The 25,995-nt window shown below is 36.3% G+C and overlaps 1 protein-coding gene across 6 annotated transcripts in view; it reads left to right on the top strand.

Moving 5' to 3' along the window:
* Positions 1 to 25,995, top strand: part of RBBP8 (RB binding protein 8, endonuclease) — a 100,837-nt gene that overhangs the window by 44,896 nt on the left and 29,946 nt on the right. For all 6 annotated transcript variants that reach the window (XM_072829015.1, XM_072829017.1, XM_072829016.1 and 3 more), the window contains 5 exons: positions 546 to 641; positions 10,309 to 10,421; positions 11,566 to 11,632; positions 19,993 to 20,168; positions 22,408 to 22,512. In XM_072829015.1, coding sequence (XP_072685116.1) covers positions 546 to 641; positions 10,309 to 10,421; positions 11,566 to 11,632; positions 19,993 to 20,168; positions 22,408 to 22,512 — 557 coding nt within the window. The remainder of the gene's footprint in view (positions 1 to 545; positions 642 to 10,308; positions 10,422 to 11,565; positions 11,633 to 19,992; positions 20,169 to 22,407; positions 22,513 to 25,995) is intronic.

Here is a 25,995-nt window from a genome sequence, read left to right on the forward strand (position 1 = left end):
TTAGATGTCTTTGTTTTTTCTTGACTATAAAATCACAATGTTAAACACTTAAATAGAACTTAATATGTGCTTGTACTATTCTGCATGCTATACACAAATTAGTGTTTAGTCCTTGCAAATGAACTCTCCCATAACTGGAATAGAGATGAGTGGAGATATCTGTTACTTACATTAACAACTGTAGACAAGGTAATAAAAAACCGTAAGTGTACATTTTAATAGCATTTTTGACAACATTGAGTCATCAAAATCCACTGATGGCATCAGAATCCACTTGTTCCTCTGTTCCAACATTGTATAATGAATGGCTGGTAATAGGACAATACTTTTATGGTACATAAAAATACTATGTAGCAAATTCTAGTATAATTTGAACTATAATTAACAAGATATTTAAACTTTACCTTTCAAGTTACTTATTTTGATACAAGAAATACATGTTATGTAAATGTGAGACCATACTTTGGAGTTCTTATAGTAGAATTAATCCTGTTATGATAATTATCCTATTAGGATTTTTTAAAAACTTATTTCTTGACTTTTAGAGATGCGCAGAGACTAGAGGAATTCTTCACCAAAAATCAACAACTGAGGGAGCAACAGAAAGTCCTCCATGAAACTATTAAAGTTTTAGAAGATCGGTGAGTCTAGTTCTTGGGTATTCTTGTGTAAGAGGTTATTTCCTTCCTTAATAGAACATTGCTTTTAATTTATAAATAGTTCTGGGACTAAAAGTACCCTTTTCCCAACCTTTATATAAATGCCCTTTATCCAGTGTCAACATTGAGTAAATACTTTATGAAATCAAGGATCTACTCTTGCAAGTTCGTTTTTTTTTAATTAATTACAGCAATCTCAACAATTTACCCTTTAAATAATATTTCCTTATCTGGTATTTGATACAGGACAAGCGTAAGAGTAGCACTAATTAATTAGAATTAATGTTCTAATTCATTTGATCCTTTAATTCCATGTTTACCTCTAAGTAGGTGGCAACTGCTTCACAATTCTATTTGTCTTCGTATTCTGCCCTTTTTTCCCTGCATATTTCTCTACTTGCGGGGAGTCTAGGGATTCTTCTTTCTGAGTATTTCCAAAATGATGCCTATCACTTACTCTGCTTCCACATACATCCTTCTTTGTTTCTCACTCCTATGAGATTAACACCCTAGGTTTAGAAGAGACTTCCAGAATTTGCTGTATTTTCTGTCTGAACTATAAGTGCTATTTAAAACTTTGAACTACCTATAACAAATAATGTTTCCTGTGTTTATAATTAATAATTTTCTTTTGTTACTATTTTGTATATGTTACAGAAGGGCTGGTGGGTTTGAGTTTGCCACTGTTCCTTTAGTGGTGGGGTAACCTACTACTATGCACCTATGCAAATTGCAGTTGTATGCTTGTCTTCTACAACTCCTGTCCCAGATGATGCACATTTACTAAAATAAGCAGCCTATTGTGGAATAAAGCTCCATATGCTTTGGAATCATAGGTGTGAATTTGAAATCAGGTTTATACTGTGCCCTTAATTCAGATTCATAAATATTTGAGTCCTTACTACAATCTAGGTGTTGTTATACATGCTAGGGATAATACTATCCCTAGTATGTCATGAAGCTGATATTTAATTTTCAAAGGTTTGGAGCAAGTCATACAAATAAGATGATTTCAGATTGTAAGGACTATGAAGAAATACAATTATATGATGTAATGAAGTGACCACAGACATTGGGAAGTGAAGGGATAGGTGTCAGGGATAGCCTTTTTGAGGAGGTGCCATTTGAACTAAGATCTGAATGATACAGATAAGAGCTAGTCACCTGGAGAACAGACAAATGCAAAACATCTAGGTAGAAATGAGTTTTGAAATATTTGAAGAATAGGAAGTCGTCTGTGGTTCTAACTTAATGAGTAGGAGAATGATAGGAGCTAGGATTGGAAAGGTGGGAGTAACCAGATTATGTAGAATCATAGTCAAAAAGCTTGGATTTTAATTGCAACAGGAAGCACTTGGAGGGTTTAAGCAGGGAAATTACGAAGGAATATGAGCAGGTATTGACAGCATCTGTTATATCCATGTGGAGATGTCAAGTAGATAGGTATGTTGAGTCTGAAACTAACTAGAGAGATTAGGGCTAGAGAAAAGAATTTGAAAGTCATCTGTATATAAACGGCATTTGAAACCTAGAGACTGGGTAAGAGATCTAAGGACATGTTAGAGTATTGGAAGAAAATTAGAAGTGTTAGGGCTGAATCCTTCGACATACTAATTAAGGTTTAATGAAGAATAAGGAAGGATTCAGCCAGCCAAAAAAAATTGAGAAAGAAAAATTATCAGAGTAGAAGAAAAGTCAAGAACATATGACATGACATTAACCATAAATGTCATGGGCTATTTTGAAGATAAAATGAGATTAATACAAGTAAAAGTATATAATAACAATTTTTTAAAACTTATAGTGTCCTTCCTAATTGGTGACTATGATTCCAGCCATTTGTACTCCAGTCTGTAGAGTAGCCAGACCCAGTCTCTCTCCTGCTGAGGTATCAGGAAACTAGAAAGTCATTTGCCCCCTTCTTCTCCCCAGTTCAGGATCAAAAGGGAAACCATCAGCTAGGTACTCTTAGTGTGGTGAGGGATTTCCTTGTTTTCTCTGGATATGTATTGGAGCATTTAGGAGGAATGGTGGAGAGCATATCTTTCTTAGGCTTTAACTCTGGCAATCAGGGCAGTCCCGGTGGCACAGCAGTTTAGCTCCACCTTCAGCCCAGGGCGTAATTCTGGAGACTCAGGATCGAAGCCCACGTCAGTTCAGGCTCCCTGCATGAGCCTGCTTCTCCCTCTCCCTGTGTCTCTGCCCCTCTTTCTCTCTCTGTGTCTCTCATGAGTATAAATAAATAAAAATCTTAAAAAAAAAAAAAAAAAAAAAAAACTCTGGCAATTGATATCTATTGAAGGCTTACTTTGTACCCAGACATCTAGCACTTAATCTTCACATTAAAGCTATAAGGCAGATGATAAAACCATTTTACATGTGAGGAAACTTAGCTAGCAAAGATTGAAGAAACTGTCCCTAAATCACAGTTAATGGATAATGAGGTAAAATTTGACCTTACAAACCCCCTATTTTCTGTGTTCCTGAAGCCTTGCTTGTATATTGTTTTAATTTTGTAAATGTGATATAAATGAATTATACTTTAACTGATCATTTCAAAGTATTTGTATTTGACCTAAAGTTACCAAAACAGATACTCTGAAATATTAACTCCCCAGCATTGTCCATTTTCTAGTCTGGTTTTTTGGGGGAAGTTTTGTTTTTTATTTCTCCTTTAAATTGCTAACTATATTCTACTTTTAAATGTCTAAGTAGATAACATTTGGTAAAATTCTGCCTTATTTAAAATTTCATTGTAGTTTTATGTTACATAAGAATGATAAATAGAGCAAGCTTTAAGAATCTATACAAATGAATGTTTTGCCAAGACCTTTATTTTTTATTTTATTTTATTTTATTTTATTTTATTTTATTTTATTAAGATTTTGTTTATTTATTCATGAGAGACACAGAGAGAGAGAGAGAGAGAGAGAGGCAGAGACACAGGGAGAAGCAAACTCCCCTTAGGGAGCCCGATGTGGGACCTGATCCCTGAACCCCGTGATACCACGCCCCAAGTGGAAAAGCAGAGTGCACCCCTGAGCCATCCAGGCATCCCTTGCCAAGACCTTTAAAAAGCAAAAGTGTTTTGTTAAAATTTCTAGACAGTAATTCTGAAACATGCTACTACTCTTTGTAGGATAAGACCATTTTTATTTTTATACTTACGTGAAAACATTGTGAGATGTTTAGATGAGAGGAATTACTTGGTAAAAGTAAATTAGATAATAAAAAGTTCTAATTTTCTGTGGCTGATTTATATTCTACTCCTATTTATGTAACAGACTTTCCTTAAAGGAAACAAAGTATTTCACTAAATCTAAGAAATAGTCATTGTGTGGAGAAGTAGACAGAATGCATTAAAAAAAAAAAATCTGAACAAAGTAGTTAAACCATGATTGTCTAATAGATTTTAGTATTTCTAAAAGCATTTTTGGCAATCATGGGAAAGTCATATTTCATCTGTCATTGAAAGGGAGAATTTGTACTTCTAATCAGAGGATTTATGGTTGTGAAACTATTTTTCAAATAATAGACTGTCCTCTTTTTGTCTTACTCATAGATTTTTTTTTAAGATTTTTTTTTATTTATTCATGAGAGACATAGGCAGAGAGAGAGCAGGCTCCATGCTAGGATCCTGATGTGGGACTCGATCCTGGGATTCCAGGATCACGCCCTAGACCAAAGGCAGGTGCCCAACTGCTGAGTCACTCAGGCATCCCATAGATTTGAATTTAAATATATTCTTCATGAAACCTCTGACTTTCTAGACTGGATTTAATTCTGGTAAGTACTTTCATAGTACCATGTATTTCCACTGTCGCGATGTGAATCATACTTTGCCATAATTACTTTTTTATTGCCTTTTTCTAATACACTGTAAGCTCTTTAAAACAAATGACATTATCTTGGCCACTGTTGTATAATTGGCATGTATAGTACTCATTGTAGGTATTCAGTAAACCCTTTTGAATGAAAATGAATAAATTTGAGGAAATCTTTTTGGGATATAAACAATTGAGCGTTCTGTTAGTCTGGTAAATTTTCCAGTTGCAAAATGAAAGGTTTTATTTGTTCATCTCTATGAGCAAACTGTAATATGACTTAGGAAGCATGTTGCTTTCTAATCTTACAAGTGGAATTATGTTTCTTTTTCTGATAGCATCAGTGGAAGAGAGGCAAGAGGAAAGCAGTGGAACTTTGCTGATAGAAATAGGAGCTAGCATATTTTCTCACATCCATTTAAATTTAAACTAGGATCTGTAAGCAGTCAAGAGTTGACTCTTTTTCACAGATGTTATCAAGAATGGCAGTTGAATTTGGAGGGACCTGGAGGGTATTATGCTGAGTGAAATAAGTCAATCAGAAAAGGACAAACATTATATGGTCTCATTCATTTGGGGAATATAAAAATTAGTGAAAGGGAACAAAGGGAAAGGAGATAAAATGAGTGAAAATATCAGTGAGGGTGACAAAACCTAGAGACCCCTAACTCTGGGAAATAAACAAGGGGTAGTGGAAGGGGAAGTGGGCACGGGATTGAGGTGACTGGGTGATGGGCACTGAGGGGGACACTTGGCAGGATGAGCACTGGGTGTTATGCTATATGTTGGCAAATTGAACTCCAATTTAAAAAAAAAGAATGGCAGTTGACTGGAGAAAACTGGTAGTAATAAACAAGTTAGGAAATATTGTTTCATTTTAGAACTGTCTATACAAGTAGCATTTTTAAACTTGAAAGTAGGGGTTCTGAGGGATTGTTTTTGATGATACATTATGATATTTTAATATATTAGATTTGATTTCTTAGAAAAAAAGTAGTGTTCAGTTTTTACTGACAAGTCAACTAGTAGAATGACATTTAAATAACCATTAGAATTGTTAAATGCCATTTATCTCCTTCATTCAGTGTTTTTCAAAACTGACTTTTTCAATTTTTTATTTTAATTTTTATTTATTTATTTTTAAGTGAGCTCTACACCCAACGTGGGACTTGAACTCAAAATGCTGAGATCAAGAGTCACATGCTCTACTGACTGAGCCTTCCAGGAGCCCCATCAGTGACTTTTCAATATTCTGTTCTCTTTGGCCTTTATTTTTTTGTTTTTTAAGATTTTATTTATTTATTCATGAGAGACAGAGAGAGAGAGAGAGAGAGGCAGAGACACAGGCAGAGGGAGAAGCAGACTCCATGCAGGGAACCTGACATGGGACTTGATCCCGGGACTCCAAGATCACGCCCTGGGCCAAAGGCAGGCGCCAAACCGCTGAGCCACCCAGGGATCCCCCATCTCTTTGGCCTTTATAGTTTAAAAATTCTGTGTGTAAATTATTTACCACAATTGGGTCAAATATTTGAATTTTTATTAATTGGACCCTAAGCTATTTGAACAAATCTTAAAAGAGAAATGTAAATATGAAATGTCAGGTACTTTAAGCAAATGGTTAAAATTGAGTTTCCTCTTAAAATAGTTTAATAGTGTCTTGGTTTTGGAATAGTTTACAGAGACTTGTTTCCTTTAGAATTTTAAGGGCATAAACAGACTTTACCATTAGCTTTAGAAATGCTTGAGAATCTGAAGACATGTATTAGAGCAGAAAGACAAGAAGATGTATGTCTTTTTTAGTACCTTAATTCTCAAAAAGATGGCACACAAAGTTTACTAGAATGTACTACTATTAAAATGCTATGATAAAAGGAATATACCATTTAGCTTATATTTCCCCCCTTTGAATTTTTATTCAAGTAAGGCATGTACGTTGTATAAAGTTGTATAATTACTATAAAAGCAGTAGGTTTTTTTGTTCTTCTCTTTGCCAACCCTGCCAGTCCCAGTTCTTCATTCACCAAAGTTCTAAATGATGTTTTTTTTTTTTAAGATTTTATTTTTTTTATTTGAGAGAAAGAACAAGAGAGGGAGCACAAGCAGGGGGAGCAGCAGGCAGAGGGAGAGGGAGAAGCAGACTTCCCGCTGAGCAGGGAGCCCAACACAGGGCTCAGTCTCAGGACCCTGAGATCATGACCTGAGCCCAAGGCAGACACTCAACGGACTGAGCCACCCAGGTGCCCCATAAATAATGTATTTTCACTCTAACACTTGATTTATCAATTTGAGACATTATCTGCCTACTTCTTACTATGAAGATGAGTATACTATTTATCTCTTGCGTATTTTTGAATAGTTACTATTTTAGTTCTATTTTACCTTCCAGCCTATTTAATACATACATTTTTGTAAAAGTATGTCTTTACAGGGATCCCTGGGTGGCGCAGCGGTTTAGCGCCTGCCTTTGGCCCAGGGCGTGATCCTGGAGTCCCCGGGTCCAGTCCCACGTCGGGCTCCCTGCATGGAGCCTGCTTCTCCCTCTGCCTGTGTCTCTGCCTCTCTCTCTCTGTGTCTCTCATGAATAAATAAATAAAATCTTTAAAAAAAAAAAAAAAAAGTATGTCTTTACAGGAATATATTTTAGGAAAATGTCTGAACCGTCTCCCTGAACTCACCACTATATTGCAGGAAGGTATTGATACTTTAACCCTTCCCGGCATCATTCTTCCTCTCTTCTACTTCCCACTCTGTTCAGCTGAACCTTTAAGTGTAAATAATGACAAGCTTGATAAATGTTACATTGTTTTCTGTTACCAGATCTCAATCTTTTATATTTGGTTTATAAGTTAATTATAGAAGCTGAAAAATTGTAAACAGTGTTTATTTATTGACTCTGTAAATACTCTCAGCTGAGCCAGGATAAGATTTCCTTCTCTACAGATCCAATATCATGACCTCTGTGCCACTTGAGACTGTTTCCAATGTCCAGGCCACATAGATTCTTTTCTATTCTGTTTCATATCTTGCTCAAATCAGCCCATAATTATATTATGACTTGGACATATTTAAGTGAGTTTGCTGTGTTTTTCCTAGAAGTTCTAACAACTTTTTTCATATTGAGATAAGAAACATGTTTTCCTTACCATGTCATTAGTATTATGTAATGTGTTATTCTATTTATTGATTATAATCTTTTTTTGTTCTTTTCCTTGAAGGCATACTTCTTTCGCTGAAATACTCTGTACTGATTTGGACCATTTACTTTCTAGGTTATTCTACAACTGCCATTCTGGAGTTTCTCTTCACTGGATCCCCACATTAATGCCATTATTTCTTTCTACTCATGTTCATGTTAGCAAATAATTATGGAGCACTTGTTTTGTGCCAAGGCACTATTTTAGACCTTGAAGATATTCAAGTGAACATGGTTGATGAAATGTGGGCCTATTTTTCCTTTTTATTGGTTTTTTCATGCTCATTTTGTTATAGGTCACCCTCAAGTATCTGCTGAAAAGAGCACAGAAAGTAAATTTTCAGAGTCTCTGCATATCTAAAAATGTTATTTTACTGTTGATTTAGATGATATTTTGAAAGGATATAAAATTCTAGTTTCCAAAATAATTTTCCTCCAAACTTTGAAGACATTTGTTTTCTCATTATCTTTGCATCCAATGTTGATAAGACTGATATCATTCTAATGTTATTCTTTGTAACATTTTTTCTTTCCTGGGACTTTTGATCTTTTTATCATTCTGAAATTTTGTGAGGGGGAGCTGTATGTGTTTTTCCTTCAGTGTGTTAGGCACTCAGCCTGTTACTAACCTGAAGGCTAGTATCTCTAAAGGTCTGGCAATCTTTTTCTGTTATTTCCTGTCTCCAGTTTAATATGTTATCTCTTTTTGTAACATTTCTTGGTCATAAAGTAATACTTTATAATCTTTTCTCTGATTTCTGTTACCCCACCCCCCACCCCATGTTCTGGAAGACTTCTATTTTCCAACAACCCTACTATTGAAGTTGTTTTGATAGTCACATGTTTAATATTCAAGAACTTTTTATTTATTGATCATTGCTTTATATGTACATGTGTGTTATGGCCTATTTTTGTCATTTTCCTTGTGATTCTATTTTAACTCATTGTTTATTTAGAAGTACATTGTTTAAGATTCACAGATTTATGGATTTTCTAAATTTTCTTATTGATTTCTTTTTCTTTTTTCTTTTTATTTATTTATTTATTCATGAGAGACACAGAGAGAGAGAGAGGCAGAGACATAGCAGAGGGAGAAGCAGGCTCTATGCAGGGAGCCCGACGCAGGACCGGATCCCGGGTCTCCAGGATCACACCCCAAGCTGAAAGCGGCACTAAATCGCTGAGCCACCCAGGCTGCCCTTGTTATTGATTTCTAATTTAATTCCAGTCTTCTCGCCTTAGGGACTTCCGAGTGGTACAGTGCAGCATCTAACAGGGGTTATGGCAGGCAATGGTAGAAGACCTCCCCTATTAGGGCAATAGGTGTCACCTAAACAAAATATGGCCCCAAAATAGCTATTCCCCTACTATCTTTACTAGAAAAGGCTCCAGCAATGCATTTAATATTCTAGTATATTTTTTAATTTGTTCTTTAAATATATTGTTTTTTTTAATCCATCAATAAACAGTGTCCAAAACAATTTGCATTTACATGGAAAGGAAAGATGCCAGCTTGCTTAATATATAATTCAGCCCCATGGTACTGGACTGGAGTTCATATTTTGACTATAATAAAATAAAACAAGGTCAGTTTCTTCAATAAATAAGTTCCTTGGATAGAGTTCAAAATTGGCAGAATTTGGGATGCCTGGGTGGCTCAGCAGTTGAGTGCCTGCCTTTGGCCCAGGGTGTGATCCTGGCCTCCCGGTATTGAGTCCCATGTAAGGCCCCCTGCATGGAGCCTGCTTCTCCCTCTGCCTATGTCCCTGCCTCTCTCTCTGTCTCAAGAATGAATGAATGAATACGTCTTTAAAAAATAAATAAATAAAATTGGCAGAATTTACAGAATTCCACTTGGAATTATAATCTATTGTAGAAAGTGATGTTGTCGCATGATTTCAGCCTATTCTAGAATATGTTAAAGGAATAATACATCATTAAACTAGTTAATTTTCTCTATATTTACCAAGTCAGTTCTTTAGAGCTTTATAAAGTATAAAAATCTTGGAGTCCAAATATAAGGAAATAACTTTTAGTAGTTGAAAAATTAAATTTCAGCTTTATAGAGGTATAATTGATAATTGATAAAAGTGTAAAATAAAACGTACATCATGGTGATTTGGTAAACATATACATCGTGAAAGAATTTCCACTAATTAACATAGCATCATCTCACATATTTGTTTTCTGGTGAGAATAAGTTCTACTCTAAAAATATTTCGGTTTTGGGATGCCTGGATGGCTCAGCAGTTGAGTATCTACCTTTGACTCGGGGCGTGATCCCCAGGTCCAGGATCAAGTCCCGTATCAGGCTCCCTGCATGGAGCCTGCTTCTCCCTCTGCCTGTGTCTCTGCCTCTCTCAATCTCTGTGCGTTTCTCATGAATAAATAAAATCTTTAAAAAAAAATTTTTTTTTTTTTTAATTTTTATTTATTTATGATAGTCACAGAGAGAGAGAGAGAGGCAGAGACATAGGCAGAGGGAAAAGCAGGCTCCATGCACCGGGAGCCTGATGTGGGATTCGATCCCGGGTCTCCAGGATCGCGCCCTGGGCCAAAGGCAGGCGCCAAACCGCTGCGCCACCCAGGGATCCCTAAAAAATTAAAATATTTTGGTTTTGTGTCCTAGGCTAAGAGCAGGATTATGTGATCGCTGTGCAGTAACTGAAGAGCATATGCGGAAAAAACAGCAAGAGTTTGAAAATATCCGGCAGCAGAATCTTAAACTTATCACAGAGCTTAGTGAGTTGCCTTTCTTTATTCATTAAGTATTTAAAGCATAATGTACTGTTGTTTAAACCTATTATTAAATTGGTTGCAGTCAAATGGATTGTTTATATACCTTTTTCTTCATGTAGGCAAAAGTTCAAATGTCCTTTATTCCCTTTCTGTAGATTTAATTTAATGCTTATTTCAATAAGAAATAGGGTACAAAAAGATGGGATATACACTGTTCACATTTGCCCTCAAGTCTTAGCAGCTGTAAAGCAAGAAGGAAATTTCCTTTGATCATGTCCATGTTTGTTTCCTTAGTTTTATCTTATTTCATATAATTTAACTGGTACTTAGTAAAGTTAACCAGGGTTAGTTTAGTAACCTCACATATTATAGATAGCCAAAAAAAATTTTATTTACTCAACGAAGGAAAATATGTTTAGATTTGTAAACCACTAAGTTATTAACATATTTTTGGAATATGATTAACTTTCTTTTTTAGAGGTTTAGTCATATTTACTATGATCTTGATATTCCTCCTAGTGAAGAATGTGCTTTAACAGTGACTTCATACTAAGGATTTATAATAATTTTGTGCTGATTGAAGTGGAAATTATAGCCCAAAGTTGAGTTTCTGCTTTCTAAATTAAATAAACACAAATTTAGTCAAGGTAGATTCAAACAAATACTAATACCAAAATTATGAAACAGGGTATGACTAAGGAAGAAAATTGGACCTAAATCTGCTTACGTTATAAAAATTATATACTGCTATTCAGTGTTATTTTACTGTTATTATCAGATTTATTTCAAGATATCTTTTACTAAAATAGTATTTGAAATTAGTAGGGCTGAGCAACAGATGGAATGCTCCCTTGACCTTAGTATGGATAATTAAACTGTACTCCCCAGTACATGAAGTACTTTTTCTCTTTTGCCTAAAGCATAAAATAAAATTATCAGTTAATTAGTTACATGGAACTGGCACAATATATGGGATGTAGTAATCACTACCTAGTAACGGATTAGTCTTGCACAGTAGTATTAACTCTAACATATGACTTAGAACTAGAAATCCTAATTTCTCCATAATTAATGATATTATTAAAAAAGCCTAACAGACATGTTCATATAGCTATAATATGTGCTTCTTTTTCATATTATGTTTAAGTGAATGAAAAGAATACTCTCCAGGAAGAAAATAAAAAGCTTTCTGAACAGCTGCAGCAGAAAATTGAGTAAGTATCTTTCCTTAATTGCAGCATAAAATTGAATATTTTCCCCTCAACTTTTCTTCCTTTATTACACTTAGCTATACAAACTATAGAGATAATTTAAGAGTTACAGATTTTATTTTAAAAAACGGTACAGTTTTCTGTAACAATATAAGAAAAGCACCTTTTGTGTTTTGGGAGTATACATGAAGAGTGTATATGTATCTCTTTGGTTAATGCATACATAAAAAACATTTTAATTTAAAGCATTTTGATTTAGTAATAATTCAATAATCAGAACATTTTAATGGAAAGCATTTTAATTTAAAAAAAAATTTTTAATATGTATTTTTTTTAAGATTTATTTGAGAGAGAGCATGAGCAGGGACTGAGGAGGGAAACAGAGAGAAAATCTCAAACAGATTCCCCACCAAGCATGGAGCCCAAAGCAGGGCTCAGTCTCACAACCTTGAGACCATGACCTGAGCCAAAATCAAGAGTCAGACACTCAGCCCAGTGAGCCACCCAGGTGCCCCTGAAATACTTACATTTTTATTTATTTGTTTGTTTATTTAAAGATTTTACTTATTTTTTTTGAGAGGGAGAGACAGCATGACGAGCAGGGGGAGGAGCAAAGAAAGAGGGAGAAGTAGGCTTTTTGCTGAGCAGGGAGCCCAATGCAGGGCTTGATATCTATCCTTTGACCTAAAGGCCTCTATTTTTTCCATTATTCAACAGTATCTCAAAGAAAAAGAAAATAATCTTTTTGTGTATATGATCTGTCAGAGCTAAGATATTCTTAGTCCCCATTTATAATAAACTTTATGAAACATTTTTTAAGAATTAGGTTCAGGATAGTCTTAATGGTTTTATAGTGCTTTTAAAGATTCTATTGCATTGCCTATGAGTGGACATCTACAAAATTTTGGTAAAAATTAAATAAATAAATAAACAAACAAAATTTTGATAAATTATGCAGGTGTAACACATTATTTTGGCTTAGAATAGTTATTGTCTTAAGTGCAAACACATCTTACAGGTGGAATTAACATCCTTATCAGTATATACTTTTAAGTACTGGATATCCAATAGGATTTTGATATTCCTCCCATGTTATCAGTCAACTAAATATTATTAGCAAAGGAAATTTTCAAAATGTCAACACTTTCCAGTTTTACTCATGCTGCATGTTGAGGTAAGGCTAGAACATACATCCACAATCTTTTATATGATTCTAAAATCCAAAAGTTTTTTAAATGTTATTTGCAACCTCACCTCAACTCACAGGATGCTATTTATATAGTCCTTATTTATCCCACTTCATGTGAGCATTCCTATGCTTTGCTGTGAAAGTCTCAGCATGCTTGACTACAGGATGATGCCTTGGGCTCCACTGGAGGTGTTATGTAATAAGCTATATATGCTCCATATTACCCTTCATGTTAAAAAAAAATCTGTATTCCAAATCACGTCTGGTCCCAAAGATTTCAGATTAAGTGATTGTTAACCTATATTAATTAATGTTTTGTGAAGTGATTCATATGTAGCTTATGGTATTTTGAATACCCCAGCCTTGATATTTATGAATACCAAAGATAAACAAGATAATGAGAGTGTAGAGGTTAATATAAGACCAGAGAGGTGAGTGCCTCTAACACTTAAGGCATATGAAGTGAATTGAAACTGGATAATGTCACTTGCTTGATGAAATATGATCTCGAATTCATTCAGAATTACTTTATTTTTAGTGTTCTAAAAGTCACTTGAAGCTCACTGGTATTTTAGAAAAGAAATGAGAGCTAAAGTTTGAAATTACAGTTAAGATTAACCAGGTTGATGAGCTTCAAGGTATGCTTCTTTAATTTCAGACGTGCCTGAATCAGAACAGTGTAGGAGCTTATCTAGCATGTCTTTAAGTTCTCTTCTGAAATTTAAGAGAGTTGTTATTCTCATAAGCCAACCTCTTTTGTAGCTTGCTTTCTTTAAACAAATTTACTTTTATTTGGCAATTTAAAAAAATGGCAAGTATTATCTTTTCTTTGACTGCCTAAACCACTGTAACATTATGCTATTAGGGCCTGAAATTTCTCTGAACTTTAGAAAAAACATTTGACTTATGCTTCTGCTTGTTATAGGCAATAATTGAGACCTAAACTGGTTTTGATGTTACAGATATGTTATATATGGTAGGACAGTTACTTAGTGACACTGTACTAAGAAATTATTCAGAAAAGAAAAATTTGCTGTTATAAAGTTTTTAAAAATGTGTATGTGTATCCTTATATGTATAACATATATTCAACTCTACCAGTCACAGAAAGCAATAAATAAGCTAAATATAAGTTTAAATAAGCTAAGTGTTGAGGTCATGGCTCTTTTTGTTTTGGAAAATGAATGTGCTACATCAGTGGTCAAAGCAGTCTATACAGTTAAGGACTATAGGATTCATTTCATTACCACTCTTTTTTTTTTTTTTTTTTTAAAGATCTTATTTATTTATTCATGAGAGACACAGAGAGAGAGACAGAGACACAGGCAGAGGAAGAAGCAGGCTCCATCCAGGGAGCCCGACGTGGGACTCGATCCCGGGTCTCCAGGGTCATGCCCTGGGCTGAAGGCAGGCACTAAACCTCTGAGCCACCCGGGCTGCCCATTATCACTCTTTTCTAAATTGAATTCTTTATATAACTTCTTTAACAAATAGCCATTGTTTGAATACACTACTGTAAATTTAATCTCTCGAACCTGTTTAATTTTTTTTTATTATTTTTTAAGATTCCATTTATTTATTCATGAGAGAGACACACAGAGAGAGAGAGAGAGAGAGAGAGAGAGAGAGAGAGGCAGAGACACAGGCAGAAGGAGAAGCAGGCCCCATGCAGGGAGCCCGACACAGGACTCGATCCCTGGACTCCAGGATCACGCCCTGGGCCAAAGGCAGGCGCTAAACTGCTGAGCCACCCAGGGATCCCCTGAGTCTGTTTAATTTTAGTGAGATATTAAAAACCTCTTCCTAAGTTTGTGTAGAAATTATTCTACTTACAGGTTATTTGTTGATTCCAATTTTGCCTTCAGGAGCCTCTGGAACAAATTTTACTCTTCTTCTACTTTGCACATGAAGACAACTGTCAGGGCCCTCCTGAGTCTTACTCTTCCTTAGGGTAAATAGTCCTTTGTTCATTAACTGTTCCTCAGGCAGCATTACTTCAAGACTTCAAAGGACCATTTCTCTTAAACGTTTTAGTTTGTCAAAAATCCTAATTACAAATTCAGTAGTCTAGGGGCACATGGGTGGCTCAGTTGGTTAAGAATCCAACTCTTGATTCAGCTCAGGTCATGATCTCAGGGTCATAAGATCAAGCCCTATGTTGGGCTCTGTCCTCAGCAGGGAGTCCGCTTGAGATTCTCTTCCTCTGTACCTCCCTGGTACAGACCCGCTCTACGCTTGCATGTGTCTCTTTTACTTATATTAATATAGTCAAAGCATTTAGATATTATTGGTTGTTCCTTATTGGGCTTACTGTGACTAGAACCTTGAAATACATCTTTCTTATCCTCTACTTATAGATACGTTGTTTTAGATAAAAATAAAGGACTTCATAGTCATGGCTTCAGAGTAGGTTGCAGAGAAACCTTATACTATTTAGCCTACTCCATTGTAAAAGAAGAACACTATTGAATAAGTACTATATTCTAGAAATTGGATTATATCTTTATGTATACTGCTTCCATTTCACAGCTTTCCTATAAAAAGGAAGTAGTAACTTACAGTACCATACTTTATAGATAAGGTAACTAAGTTTCAAAAAGATTAACTGACTTACCCAAAGTGACTGATAAACGTCAGGGCCAGCGTTTGAACCCAGGTCTACCTCACTTCAGAGTTTGTATACCCTTTCTATAGTTTTGTGCTAAAGCATTTTCAAAAAATTACCTGCCTGTGTGGGTGGCAAGCTGGATTCTCTCTTCTGATTCAGTTCAGTGAGGTTTAGAATCACACATTTAACCTGTTCTATTTGGCTTTGTTAGATTTGGCCCATTATTCCCTCCTCTGGAAGTCTTTCATAGTTGGTTTTTTTCCTGCCTTGTATTAAGTTAGGGCTTATTTTCAGCTTTATGTCTTCCACAAATTTGATGAGTATTCCATTAGTGCCCAGCATCAAAATCATTAATAAAATGTTGAGCAAAATCTGCCTGAGGATGGAGCCCTGAGGCATATTACTACATATTTCTTTCATTATCACTCTTTGTGAGATGATACCAAGAGGATCATTTTCACATGCCTTCCAGAGAGAGCTATATATACAGTATTCCTCAGAATTAAAATTAGCCTTACTTGAATTACTCATATTATAAACTTGTAGTGGTTCTAAGAGAGCAGGATCTCAGACTCACTAGTTTGTATTTTAGGGAATTTTTCTTTTTTTTTTTTTGAAAATCAGAATGTTGTGGGGTTTTTTTAAAGATTTTATTTATTTGAGGGCAGCCTGGGTGGCTCAGCAGTTTAGCACCACCTTCAGCCCAGGGCCTGATCCTGGAGAGCCAGGATCCAGTCCTGTGTCAGGCTCCCTTCATGGAGCCTGCTTCTCCCTCTGCCTGTGTCTCTGCCTCTCTCTCACTGTGTCTCTCATTAATAAATAAATAAAATCTTAAAAAGGGGAGAGGGGCAGCCTTGGTGGCCCAGCGGTTTAGCGCCGCCTTCAGCTTGGGGTGTGATCCTGGAGACGCGGGATCAAGTCCTATGTCGGGCTCCCTGCACAGAGCCTGCTTCTCCCTCTGCGCCTCTCTCTCTCTCATGAATAAATAAAATATTTTTTTAAAAAGATTATTTATTTGAGAGAGCACTAGAGAGACAGAGCAAGCATGAGTGAGGGGTGGAGGGAAAGAGAAACAGACTCCCCACTGAGCAGGGAGCCTGATGTGGAGTTTGATCCCAGGACCGTGGGATCACAGCCCAAGCCAAAGGCAGATGCCCAACCAACTGAACCACCTAAGTGCCCTGAAAGTCAGAATATTGAAGTAAACTTGATGACTATAACTGCTTCATGAAGTATATGTTTTCACTAACTCTAAGTTCTTTAGAGGAGAAAAGCTCAATGTTAAAAACTTTTTTTGTAGACTCTATATAGAGGGAGACCCTGGATCTTTATAGGTCTTTAGAATAAATAACTAAAGTTGTTTTGAAAGGAATTTAAGGGGAGGCCAACAAAACAATCAAAAAAATTTTACTCTGCTGTTAGAAAAGTAGAAGAAAGCTGATGAGTGTGCATAATAACTAAATATAGCGTGAACTTTTAAAGTTTCTCAGAAAATCCAAGACCTAATGCTTTAAAGAAGAGATTTATTTGGTTAATACATGGACTTAGTTTGGTTTTTTTCCCTTTTATGACAAAAGAGAACAAAGTCAGCACTTGTTTACTTATTCCTCTAATTAGATCTAGGAGTTTTGGGGGTTTGTTTTGTTTTCCTTTTGTGATCCTCACTACTTATAGATGATGCCGGGAAATCAATTTCTTATGACTCATTCATGTTCCAGGTTGAATTTTCATGACTAATAAGCAGATAGCCTGTGACGTGATTAGTTAAAGCAAGGTCAGATAGATTTTACACTCCATTAATTTATAAGGCTTTCTCATATGACCTTAGCTTACTCTGTTTTTCCAGAATAAGACAATTTAAAAGTAAATATTAGCTCTAAAGATTTTCCTCAATATAGATTATAGGCTCTAAGTAATATTGATATTCCCCAGGAAATTAAGATACAAATTTGTGTTAGGAAAAATTAATCTTGTAATTTTTTAAAGATCTCTATTGGTCATATTTTTTTTAAGATTTTATTTATTTATTAGCATAAGAGAGAACACAAGCAGAGGGGAGGAGCAGAGGGGGAAAGAGAAACAGACTCCCCACTGAGCAGGGACCCAGATGTGAGACTTGATCCCAGGACCCTAGGATCATGACCTGAGCTGAAGGCAGATGCTTAACCAACTGAGCCACCCAGAACCCCCTGTTGATCATAATTTATAAAATTCTCATTAATTTTTGTTTGAAATCATATTACAAATTAATAATGAATATAATAGACTGGTTTTGTCACATAAAGTCTTATATATGCCTGCCAGACTGGTAAGAATTGGTCAATAAAGTCAGTAATCATTGCACACAGGAAAGTCAATTGAGTTCAAGTTAATCATTTACTTGATAACCACAATTCAGTCCAAACCCAGTCTTTACATGCCATTGGTCCTGAATCAAGTTAGACAGAAACATATGCCTGGATCAGCACAAATTTTTTTTCTAATGGAATCTGGGATTCTCTCATATTTATTCATTCAACAAATAATTTATTGAGCACATACCAAGTGCCTACTGTTGTAGACACATAATGCATCAGTGAACCAAAGATTCTTTATGCTCTTAGAGCTTACATTCTGGCAGGTGAGCAGTAGACAAATCAATTACATACTATGTTTGAAAGCCATAAATACTGAGCAGGGCAGAGGGAGAGAATCTCAAGCAGACTCGGTGCTGAGCGCAGAGCCTGATGCATGGTGCTCAATCTCATGACCTGAGGCCCAAAACCAAGAGTCTGACGCTCAACCATCTGAGCCAGCCAGGCACCCCAGAGGTTACAATTTTAAATAGCACGTTCAGGGTAGGCACTGATGAGAAAATAAAACTTCAGCAAAGACTTGAAAGAAATGAGATATCTAAGGGCACCTGGGTGGCTTAGTGGTTGAGCGTCTGCCTTTGGCTCAGGTCATGATCCCAGGTCCTGGGATGAAGTCCCCCATCCGGCTCCCCACAGGGAGCCTATTTCTCCCTCTGCCTGTGTCTCTGCCTCTCTCTCTCTCTGTCTCTCATACACAAATAAAATCTTTAAAAAGAGTTATCTAGCTAAGCGATATCTAGAGATGAACATTCCAAGCAGGTGGAAGAACTAGAGCAAGGAACCTAAGGTGGGTAGGTCAAGGAACCTTGAGGAAGCAAGGATGATTAAAATAGAGTCTAATATAAAAATAGATCAGAGAGGTAGTAGGAGGAATGGACAATTAGATCATGTAGGACCTTGTAAATAATTTAAAGGACTTTGTCTTGTGTTTCCAGTGAAATGGGGAGAGGTAGCAGCTTATTGGAGGAGTAATAGGATATGACTAAATTGTAGGACTTTTCTGACTGATATGTTGAGAGTAGATTGTAAAGGGGCCTGGGTAGAAGCAGTGGTGGAAACTCAAAATTTAAATCCTACTCATAGTCAGTTATTTATCTCATGGTCTGTACTAAGGATAACACATTGAATGCTTCTCGGTACTGTCTTAGGAATCTGCCTGTCTGGATTTAGATCCTGCTTCTGTTACTTATTATTTTAGTAAGTGGCTTTACTCTATATTTTCATTTTTTCTCATTTGTATAATGAAAATGATGTTAATAGCTCATACAGTTCTGATAATTAAACTGATGCATGTAGCACTTAAGTGCCTGGCAACATAAACCTCAACAAATGTTGGTAGTTATCAGTGTTAATATTAATCACTCTGTATTTGTCATTTGCCAAGTCATGTTGATTCTGCTACCACAGAATCGGGCCTTCCTTTCCATAGCTGTTTTCAACCTTCTAGTTCAAACCCACAGAAACTCTGGTTTGTCTTGTTTGTTTTAAAGATTGTATTTATTTTTTCATGAGAGACAGAGAGAGAGGCAGAGACACAGGCAGAAGGAGAAGCAGGCTTCCCACAGGGAGCCCGATGCAGGACTCAATCCCAGGATCACGCCCTGAGCCTAAGGCAAACGCTCAACCACTGAGCCACCCCAAGGCATCCCAAACCCACAGAAACTCTTGCCTGGACCATTATAGCCACTGCCTAGATGATTCCTTGCTTCCTTTCTCTCTGTCCCAGTCCATGTTATGATCTTGCTGCTGGATTATCACATTACTTCCATGCTTTGAAACCTTAATTAACTCTTCTATCCTTCCTTGCTTTCTAAATTATGAACACACTTAAACAAGGCTCTTTTTCATGTAGTTCCAGTTTGCCATTCTCTAACACCAGGTGCACAGTATTATATGCCTTTACTCAAATGTGTGGAATCTGCTCATTTTCTCTGCCATTTGAAGTTCATTTCACCTCAGAGTACCACCAATCACACTTTGTACTTCACTTTTTTTGTTTTTGTACTTCACTTCTCACAATAGTATTCCCTACTTAGTGCTCTAATCATTCATTTGAATACTTCTCTAGTCCTTATATTTAGATTTGGAGCATTAAATGCAAGGAATTACATCTCTTACAGCTTCAACCTGTGCTCTTTTATAAGTCCATACTAGATAGAGATGTTTTAATGTTTGTTGAATTTATTTTCTTTTGTTTGTCATTTTCGTCTAGGAATGATCAACAGCACCAACCAGCTGATCTTGAATCTGAGGAAAATGTTATTCCAGATTCACCGATAACAGCCTTTTCATTTTCTGGCATTAACCGGCTACGAAGAAAGGAGAACCTCCATGTCCGGTACATAGAACAAACACAAGCCAAACTGGAGCAATCTGTGTGTACAAATGGTAAGGATTGGAGTTTTCTTTTAGTTATGTTTTTGTATAAAAACATATTCTACAATGGTGAGTTTTTGCATTCTTCCATCAAGTGGAAGAAAGACAGCCATTGTTCAGGGAATTCACATCACAACTATAAGTTTAACTTCCATTAGTGAGGTGAACTGGGAAGGCATTTTCTGCCTATGTAATGTATAGGCATGTGTTGCTTATCTGAATATGTAAACGCTCAACATTATATAAATGTAGTATATAGGTTTTCTGCTTTTATTTAAAAAATATTTCTATGAGTAGGATTAGAAGGAAAAGAGGAAAGAACTTTTTTTTTTAGAAGAACTTAATGTTAATTTTCACCTACTGTGTGCCAGATAAGTGAGTGATTTGAGTACATTGTTACTATTTTTTAATTCTTCTGACAAGCTTGGAAGGTAGCTGTCAGTATCTTCATTTTATAATGAGGAAAGGTATGCTCTTTGGAGGGATTAATTAAATAACTCATGCAAGGTCACCTGTCAAGTAACTAGATGAGTCAGAATTCAAATACAGATTATCCTGGCTCTAAAGGTACTTTCCATGTCTTACCCATAACTTCTCCTACCAAGAGCTTTAGCCAGTTAAAGCTAAATGTTATCATTTGTATAAAGCTAAGTTGTTATAATTTGTAGTAATTGATGGTAACCAAGAAAATGGCTTTATAAAGTATCTACTGGGCAGCTCGGGTGGCTCAGCAATTTAGCACCGCCTTCAGCCCAGGATGTGATCCTGGAGACATCTACCTTGTGACTTATCCGTGACAGATTTCTAATTCCAGGCCCATTTACCATTACTGCTAAATACTTTGAGACTACCTTTGCATATAGCCTGAAATTTATCATGTGATGTGATGCAATTATTTATTTCTTTTAATATTTATCTGAAGTAGGGGATCCCTGGGTGGCTCAGTAGTTTATTTGGCCCAGGCCATGATCCTGGAATCCCGGGATTGAGTCCCACATCAGGCTCCCTGCATGGAGCCTGCTTCTCCCTCTGCCTGTCTCTCTCTCTCTGTGTCTCTCATGAATGAATACTTTTTTTTTAAATCTTAAAAAAAATTGATGTGATATAAATGATACTTTCATTTTTAACCTAAATTGTAACAAGGAAAGCATTTGGAGGGAAGGGGTATACATACTTCTAGAGATATTTTCATAATATAAATAAATTGTTGACAGTAGCTATTTTTATAAAATAATAAGTAGATCTTAGTCTTTGTTGGAAAATTGGCACCATTTTATTTTTCCATTTTAGATGAGCTTGCATCACCATCTAGTGGAAAACAAAAGAACTGTTACAAATCTTACATGTAATTAGGAACTAAAGTAAAATGTAAGATCTTGAATCTAAAATGAACATTCATTGGCCTTTTAGTCTGCTGACAGAATCACTACAAATATCTACATAATTTAGATCATGTTTAAATCCATCTGTAAGAATACCTAAAAAAAAAATCACAGCAGTTTTCTTTATTAGGAAAGTCTTTTTTTATATCTTGTATAAATGCTTCTGGTTTATTTATCCATCAAATGAGAATAACCTGTAAGTATTTTAAAACTTGTCTGTTTTAATCTTGCTCTGATCATTTTTACTTGGAATCTAAAATTTTGATTATAAAATATCATTTTTGAGCCATGCAAATTATTTTAAAACTTATTTAATGACTAGTTGGTCATCTCTTTCTAACTACCCTTGCTTATTTTAAAGTTTATAGTATGATATAATATTATTTTCTGGTTATAATTAATAAGTCTGTTTCCCTTTCTTCTTCTTCTGGTTTTCTTTAAATTAAATCCTTAAACATTGGAATGATTTCTAATAAAGCATGTTTCAGGATTTCTTCCCAGAAAATAAAAACTCTAAAAACAAAGATTGTAGAGATATATAATGCAGTTTTCATTTTAAATGAACCTACTGATTTGCAACAAATACAAAAGGAAAAGATATATTAAAACATAAGAACTCAAAAAAAAAAATTAGAACTCTAAGATACTTAAGTCAGAAGAAGCGTATCTATTCTAGTCCTTTCTCTCCCACTGTCCTAACTTCTGGCTTTGTTTCTTAGTGAAACTAAAAGAATGAACCTTTTATTAGAATATGAAAATTTTATCAATAAAATATCACTTCTAATGCACTTAAAGACAAGTTTGTGTTGGATTATATTTTGGTATTTTATATCAAATATTTATTTATGTTATCTCTTTTTTCCCCTTAGAACTGGGAAAAGCTCCGAAGCCTTCAACTCATCCACAGCCTAAACCTAATGAAAGTGAAATTCTAGTGGCTGACACTTGTGATCAGAGTCAATCCCCCGTGGCTAGTAAGCAACATACTGAGATTTACTATATAAGTTTAAAGTTTGTGGTTACTGGTGGCCAAGAGTGGCCAACAATCTGAATTAGACAGTATTTTCCATATGATTTTGTTTGTATTATTGGTTGTATGACAATCTTTTTCATATTGGAAAGTCATATTATCCTATTATTATTAATTCATATTTATCCCAGTCCATATTAATATAAATTGCTAATAATTTTAAGTAAACAGGCTTTCCTGTGCTTTACTCATTCATCCAACAAATACCTGAGTGCCTACTGTATACCAGGCACTGAATAAAACAAAGCCTTTAACCTCATAGAGTATACAATCTAGTTGAGGGAGAAAGAAAATATTAGATAGAAGCAAGTGTTAGGAAAAATAAAGCAGGGTAACATGAGATATTAGAAAGCCTCACTTTAAAAAAGTAACACTTAGGCTTGGGGCATCTGGGTGGCTCAGTTGGTTAAGCATCTGCCTTCAGCTCAGGTCATGATCCCAGGGGTCTGGGATCGAGCCCTGCATTGGGCTCCCTGCTCATTGAGGAGTCTGCTTCTCCCTTTCTCTCTCCCTCTGCTTGTGCTTGCTCTGTCTCTCTCTCAAATAGATAAAATCTTTGGGACGCCTGGGTGGCTCAGCAGTTGAGCGTCTGCCTTCGGCTCAGGTTGTGGTCCGGGGTTTCTAGGAGTCCCACATCAAGCTCCCTGAGGGAGTCCCACATCAAGCTCCCTGAGGGAGCCTGCTTCTCCTTCTGCCTATGTCTCTGCCTCCCTCTCTCTGTTTCTCATGAATAAATATATATATAATAAATATATATGTGTGCGTGTGTGTGTGTGTGTATATATACACACATATATACATATATATACACACATATATACATATATATAATCTTCAACAAAATTAAAAAGTGACACTTGAAGAGATATGTCAGGAAACAAGGGAGTCATGTGGATTTGGGGGAAGGGACACCTCAGGTAGAGAAATCAGAGCACAAAGGCCTTGGGACAAGGATGTTTGGTTCTTTCTGAAGAACATCAAGGAATCCTCTGGCTGGGGCACAGTGAGTGCAGAGGAGATTGATTTGAGCAACTCTGTTCTTTGGAGCTGCTGTTTACTAAGGGGAAAGAAACCAAGAGTGTCACGTTTACAGATTGAAGTAGGAATAGGAGTGGTTAGAAATCAGAAATTTGGTTTTGAGAATATTCTGACATGTTAGATAGACTTCAGTTAAGATTTTGAATGAGTAATTGGATGTGAGTTTAGAAAGGTCTAAGATAGAGATATGATTGGAAATTGTTAGCATGTAAGGTGGTATCTAGAGCAGCCTGGGTGGCTCAGCGGTTTAGCTACTGCCTTCAGCCCAGGGTGTGATCCTGGAGACCGGGATCGAGTCCCATGTCAGGTTCCTGCATGGAGCCTGCTTCTCCCTCTGCCTGTGTCTCTGCCTCTCATGAATAAATAAAATCTTAAAAAAAAAAAATAATAAGGTGGTATCAAATCCAGGAAACTGGATGAGATCACCAAGCAAGTGAATGTAGATTGAGAAGAGAAGTTCAAGTACTTAGCTCTGGAGTGCTTCATTATATAAAATAGTGATTCATAGCTATTTTTCTCACCATCACACTAGCCTTTTTAGATGTTTTTTCCCTAACTACTTTTCCATGAATTTCAGTACTGCAGATATAGTGTATGAGTATATCCATATAAATGCTTTATGCATAAAAAGATTCTTTTGCCTTCAAAGAACCATTTTTCACCTCTTTAAAGGCAGTATTTACAGTTGTCTAGATGGTGATTTAGAGATTGTGAAAATGAGAAAGAATCAACAAAGTAATTAGCCAGAGAAGGAGCTGCCAGTGAGATGATATCTCACCCCTGAGATAGGGGTGCCTGGGTGGCTCAGTTGATTGAGCATCCAACTCATGATTTCGGCTCAAGTCATGATATTTGAGTCTTGGGATCCAGCCTGACATCAGGCTCTGTGCTCAGTGAGGAGTCTGCTTCTCTCCCTCTCCCTCTCCCCCGGTTCTCTCTCTCTCTCTCTCTCTCTCAAATAAATACATCCTTTAAAAAAAAAACTGATAAAGTAGTGTTCTTTAAGCCACATGGAAAGAGGAGAGAGTGGTCAACTCTGGCAGAGAGTGTCAATAAGTCAGAGAAGATGAAGACTGAAAATTGGCCATTGGATTTGGTCACATGCAGATCATTGAATGTTAAAACTCATAACATGAACTATTAGGGTGTAATGGTATTCAGCTAAACTGTTGAATGTCGAGAAGCTAGCAGGGAAATGGGAGAAAGCACTTGTAAACAGGTCCTTCAAGATGTTTTGTGGCCAAGGGGATGGGAAAATGGGACAGTAGCTAGAAAATGGGTCAAGTGAGGATGTTAAAAGATGGGATATTATAACATATGCGGCATATTTTTAAAATTTATTTATTTTATAGAGAGAGAGCAAGCAGGGAGAAGGAGCAGAGGGAGAGGGACAAGCAGACTTCACCCAGCAAGGGGCCAGACAGACACTGGGCTCAATCCCAGGACCCTGAAATTATGACCTGAGCCAAAACCAAAAGTCGGACACTGAGTCAACTGAGTCACATAGGCACCCCTTTACAGCATATTTTTATGTTGATGGAATGGGCAAGTACAAAGAGAGAAATGAATAATTCTAAGGAAAGAGAGAACAGTAACTACATCCGTGAAAAGGTGAGGGGGGGGCACCTGGGTGGCTCAGTAGTTGAGCATCTGCCTTTGGCTCAGGGCAGCATCCTTGGGGTCCTGGGATCGAGTCCCACATCAGGCTCCCCACAGGGAGCCTGCTTCTCTCTCTCTCTCTCTCTGTCTCTCTCATGAATAAATAAATAAAATCTTTAAAAAAAAAAAAGAAAAGGTGAGAGGAGTTGGGATCCAGAGTCTGGTGGTTGGAAGGATTGGTCAAGCTGGGCTTATGTCCTAATACTATTACATCTTTTGCATTTTGATTTCCAGCAATTAAAACACCTGTACTGTAGTTCCCTAAACATGCAATTTTGTTTCATGTATCTGAACCCTGCTTAAGTATTAAGCACATACTTAAGAGCCTACCCTCTCTCCCCTAGCCCAGTTGACCTGTCAAATTCCTCTTTCTCTCAAGGGGTCAGCCTAGGTATCACTTGGTATAGCTTTCCTTGATAACCGAAGGCAGATTTAGGAGTCCTTCCTCTGTTTAAATCCCCTCTTTTATGTGCCTTTAATGTTTATCATATTTTATTGCAATTCTCTTTTTACCTGTTTCACTTGTATGAGCCCTTAAGCTTTTTGAGGACAAGAACCTTTTTTCATCTAGTGCCTAGCACAATGCCTAGTATATAGTATGTGCTCTGCAAATACCTGTTGATTTGAAACTCTATACATAAAAATTTGTAAAATACTTGAACATAGGTAATTTCTGTATAAATATATGTTAGCTTAAATTTTGAAAATCTCTCCCACAAACTATGTTTTC

Source organism: Canis lupus, chromosome 6 (genome assembly GCF_048164855.1).
Source record: "Canis lupus baileyi chromosome 6, mCanLup2.hap1, whole genome shotgun sequence".
Classification (NCBI taxonomy): Eukaryota; Metazoa; Chordata; class Mammalia; order Carnivora; family Canidae; genus Canis; species Canis lupus.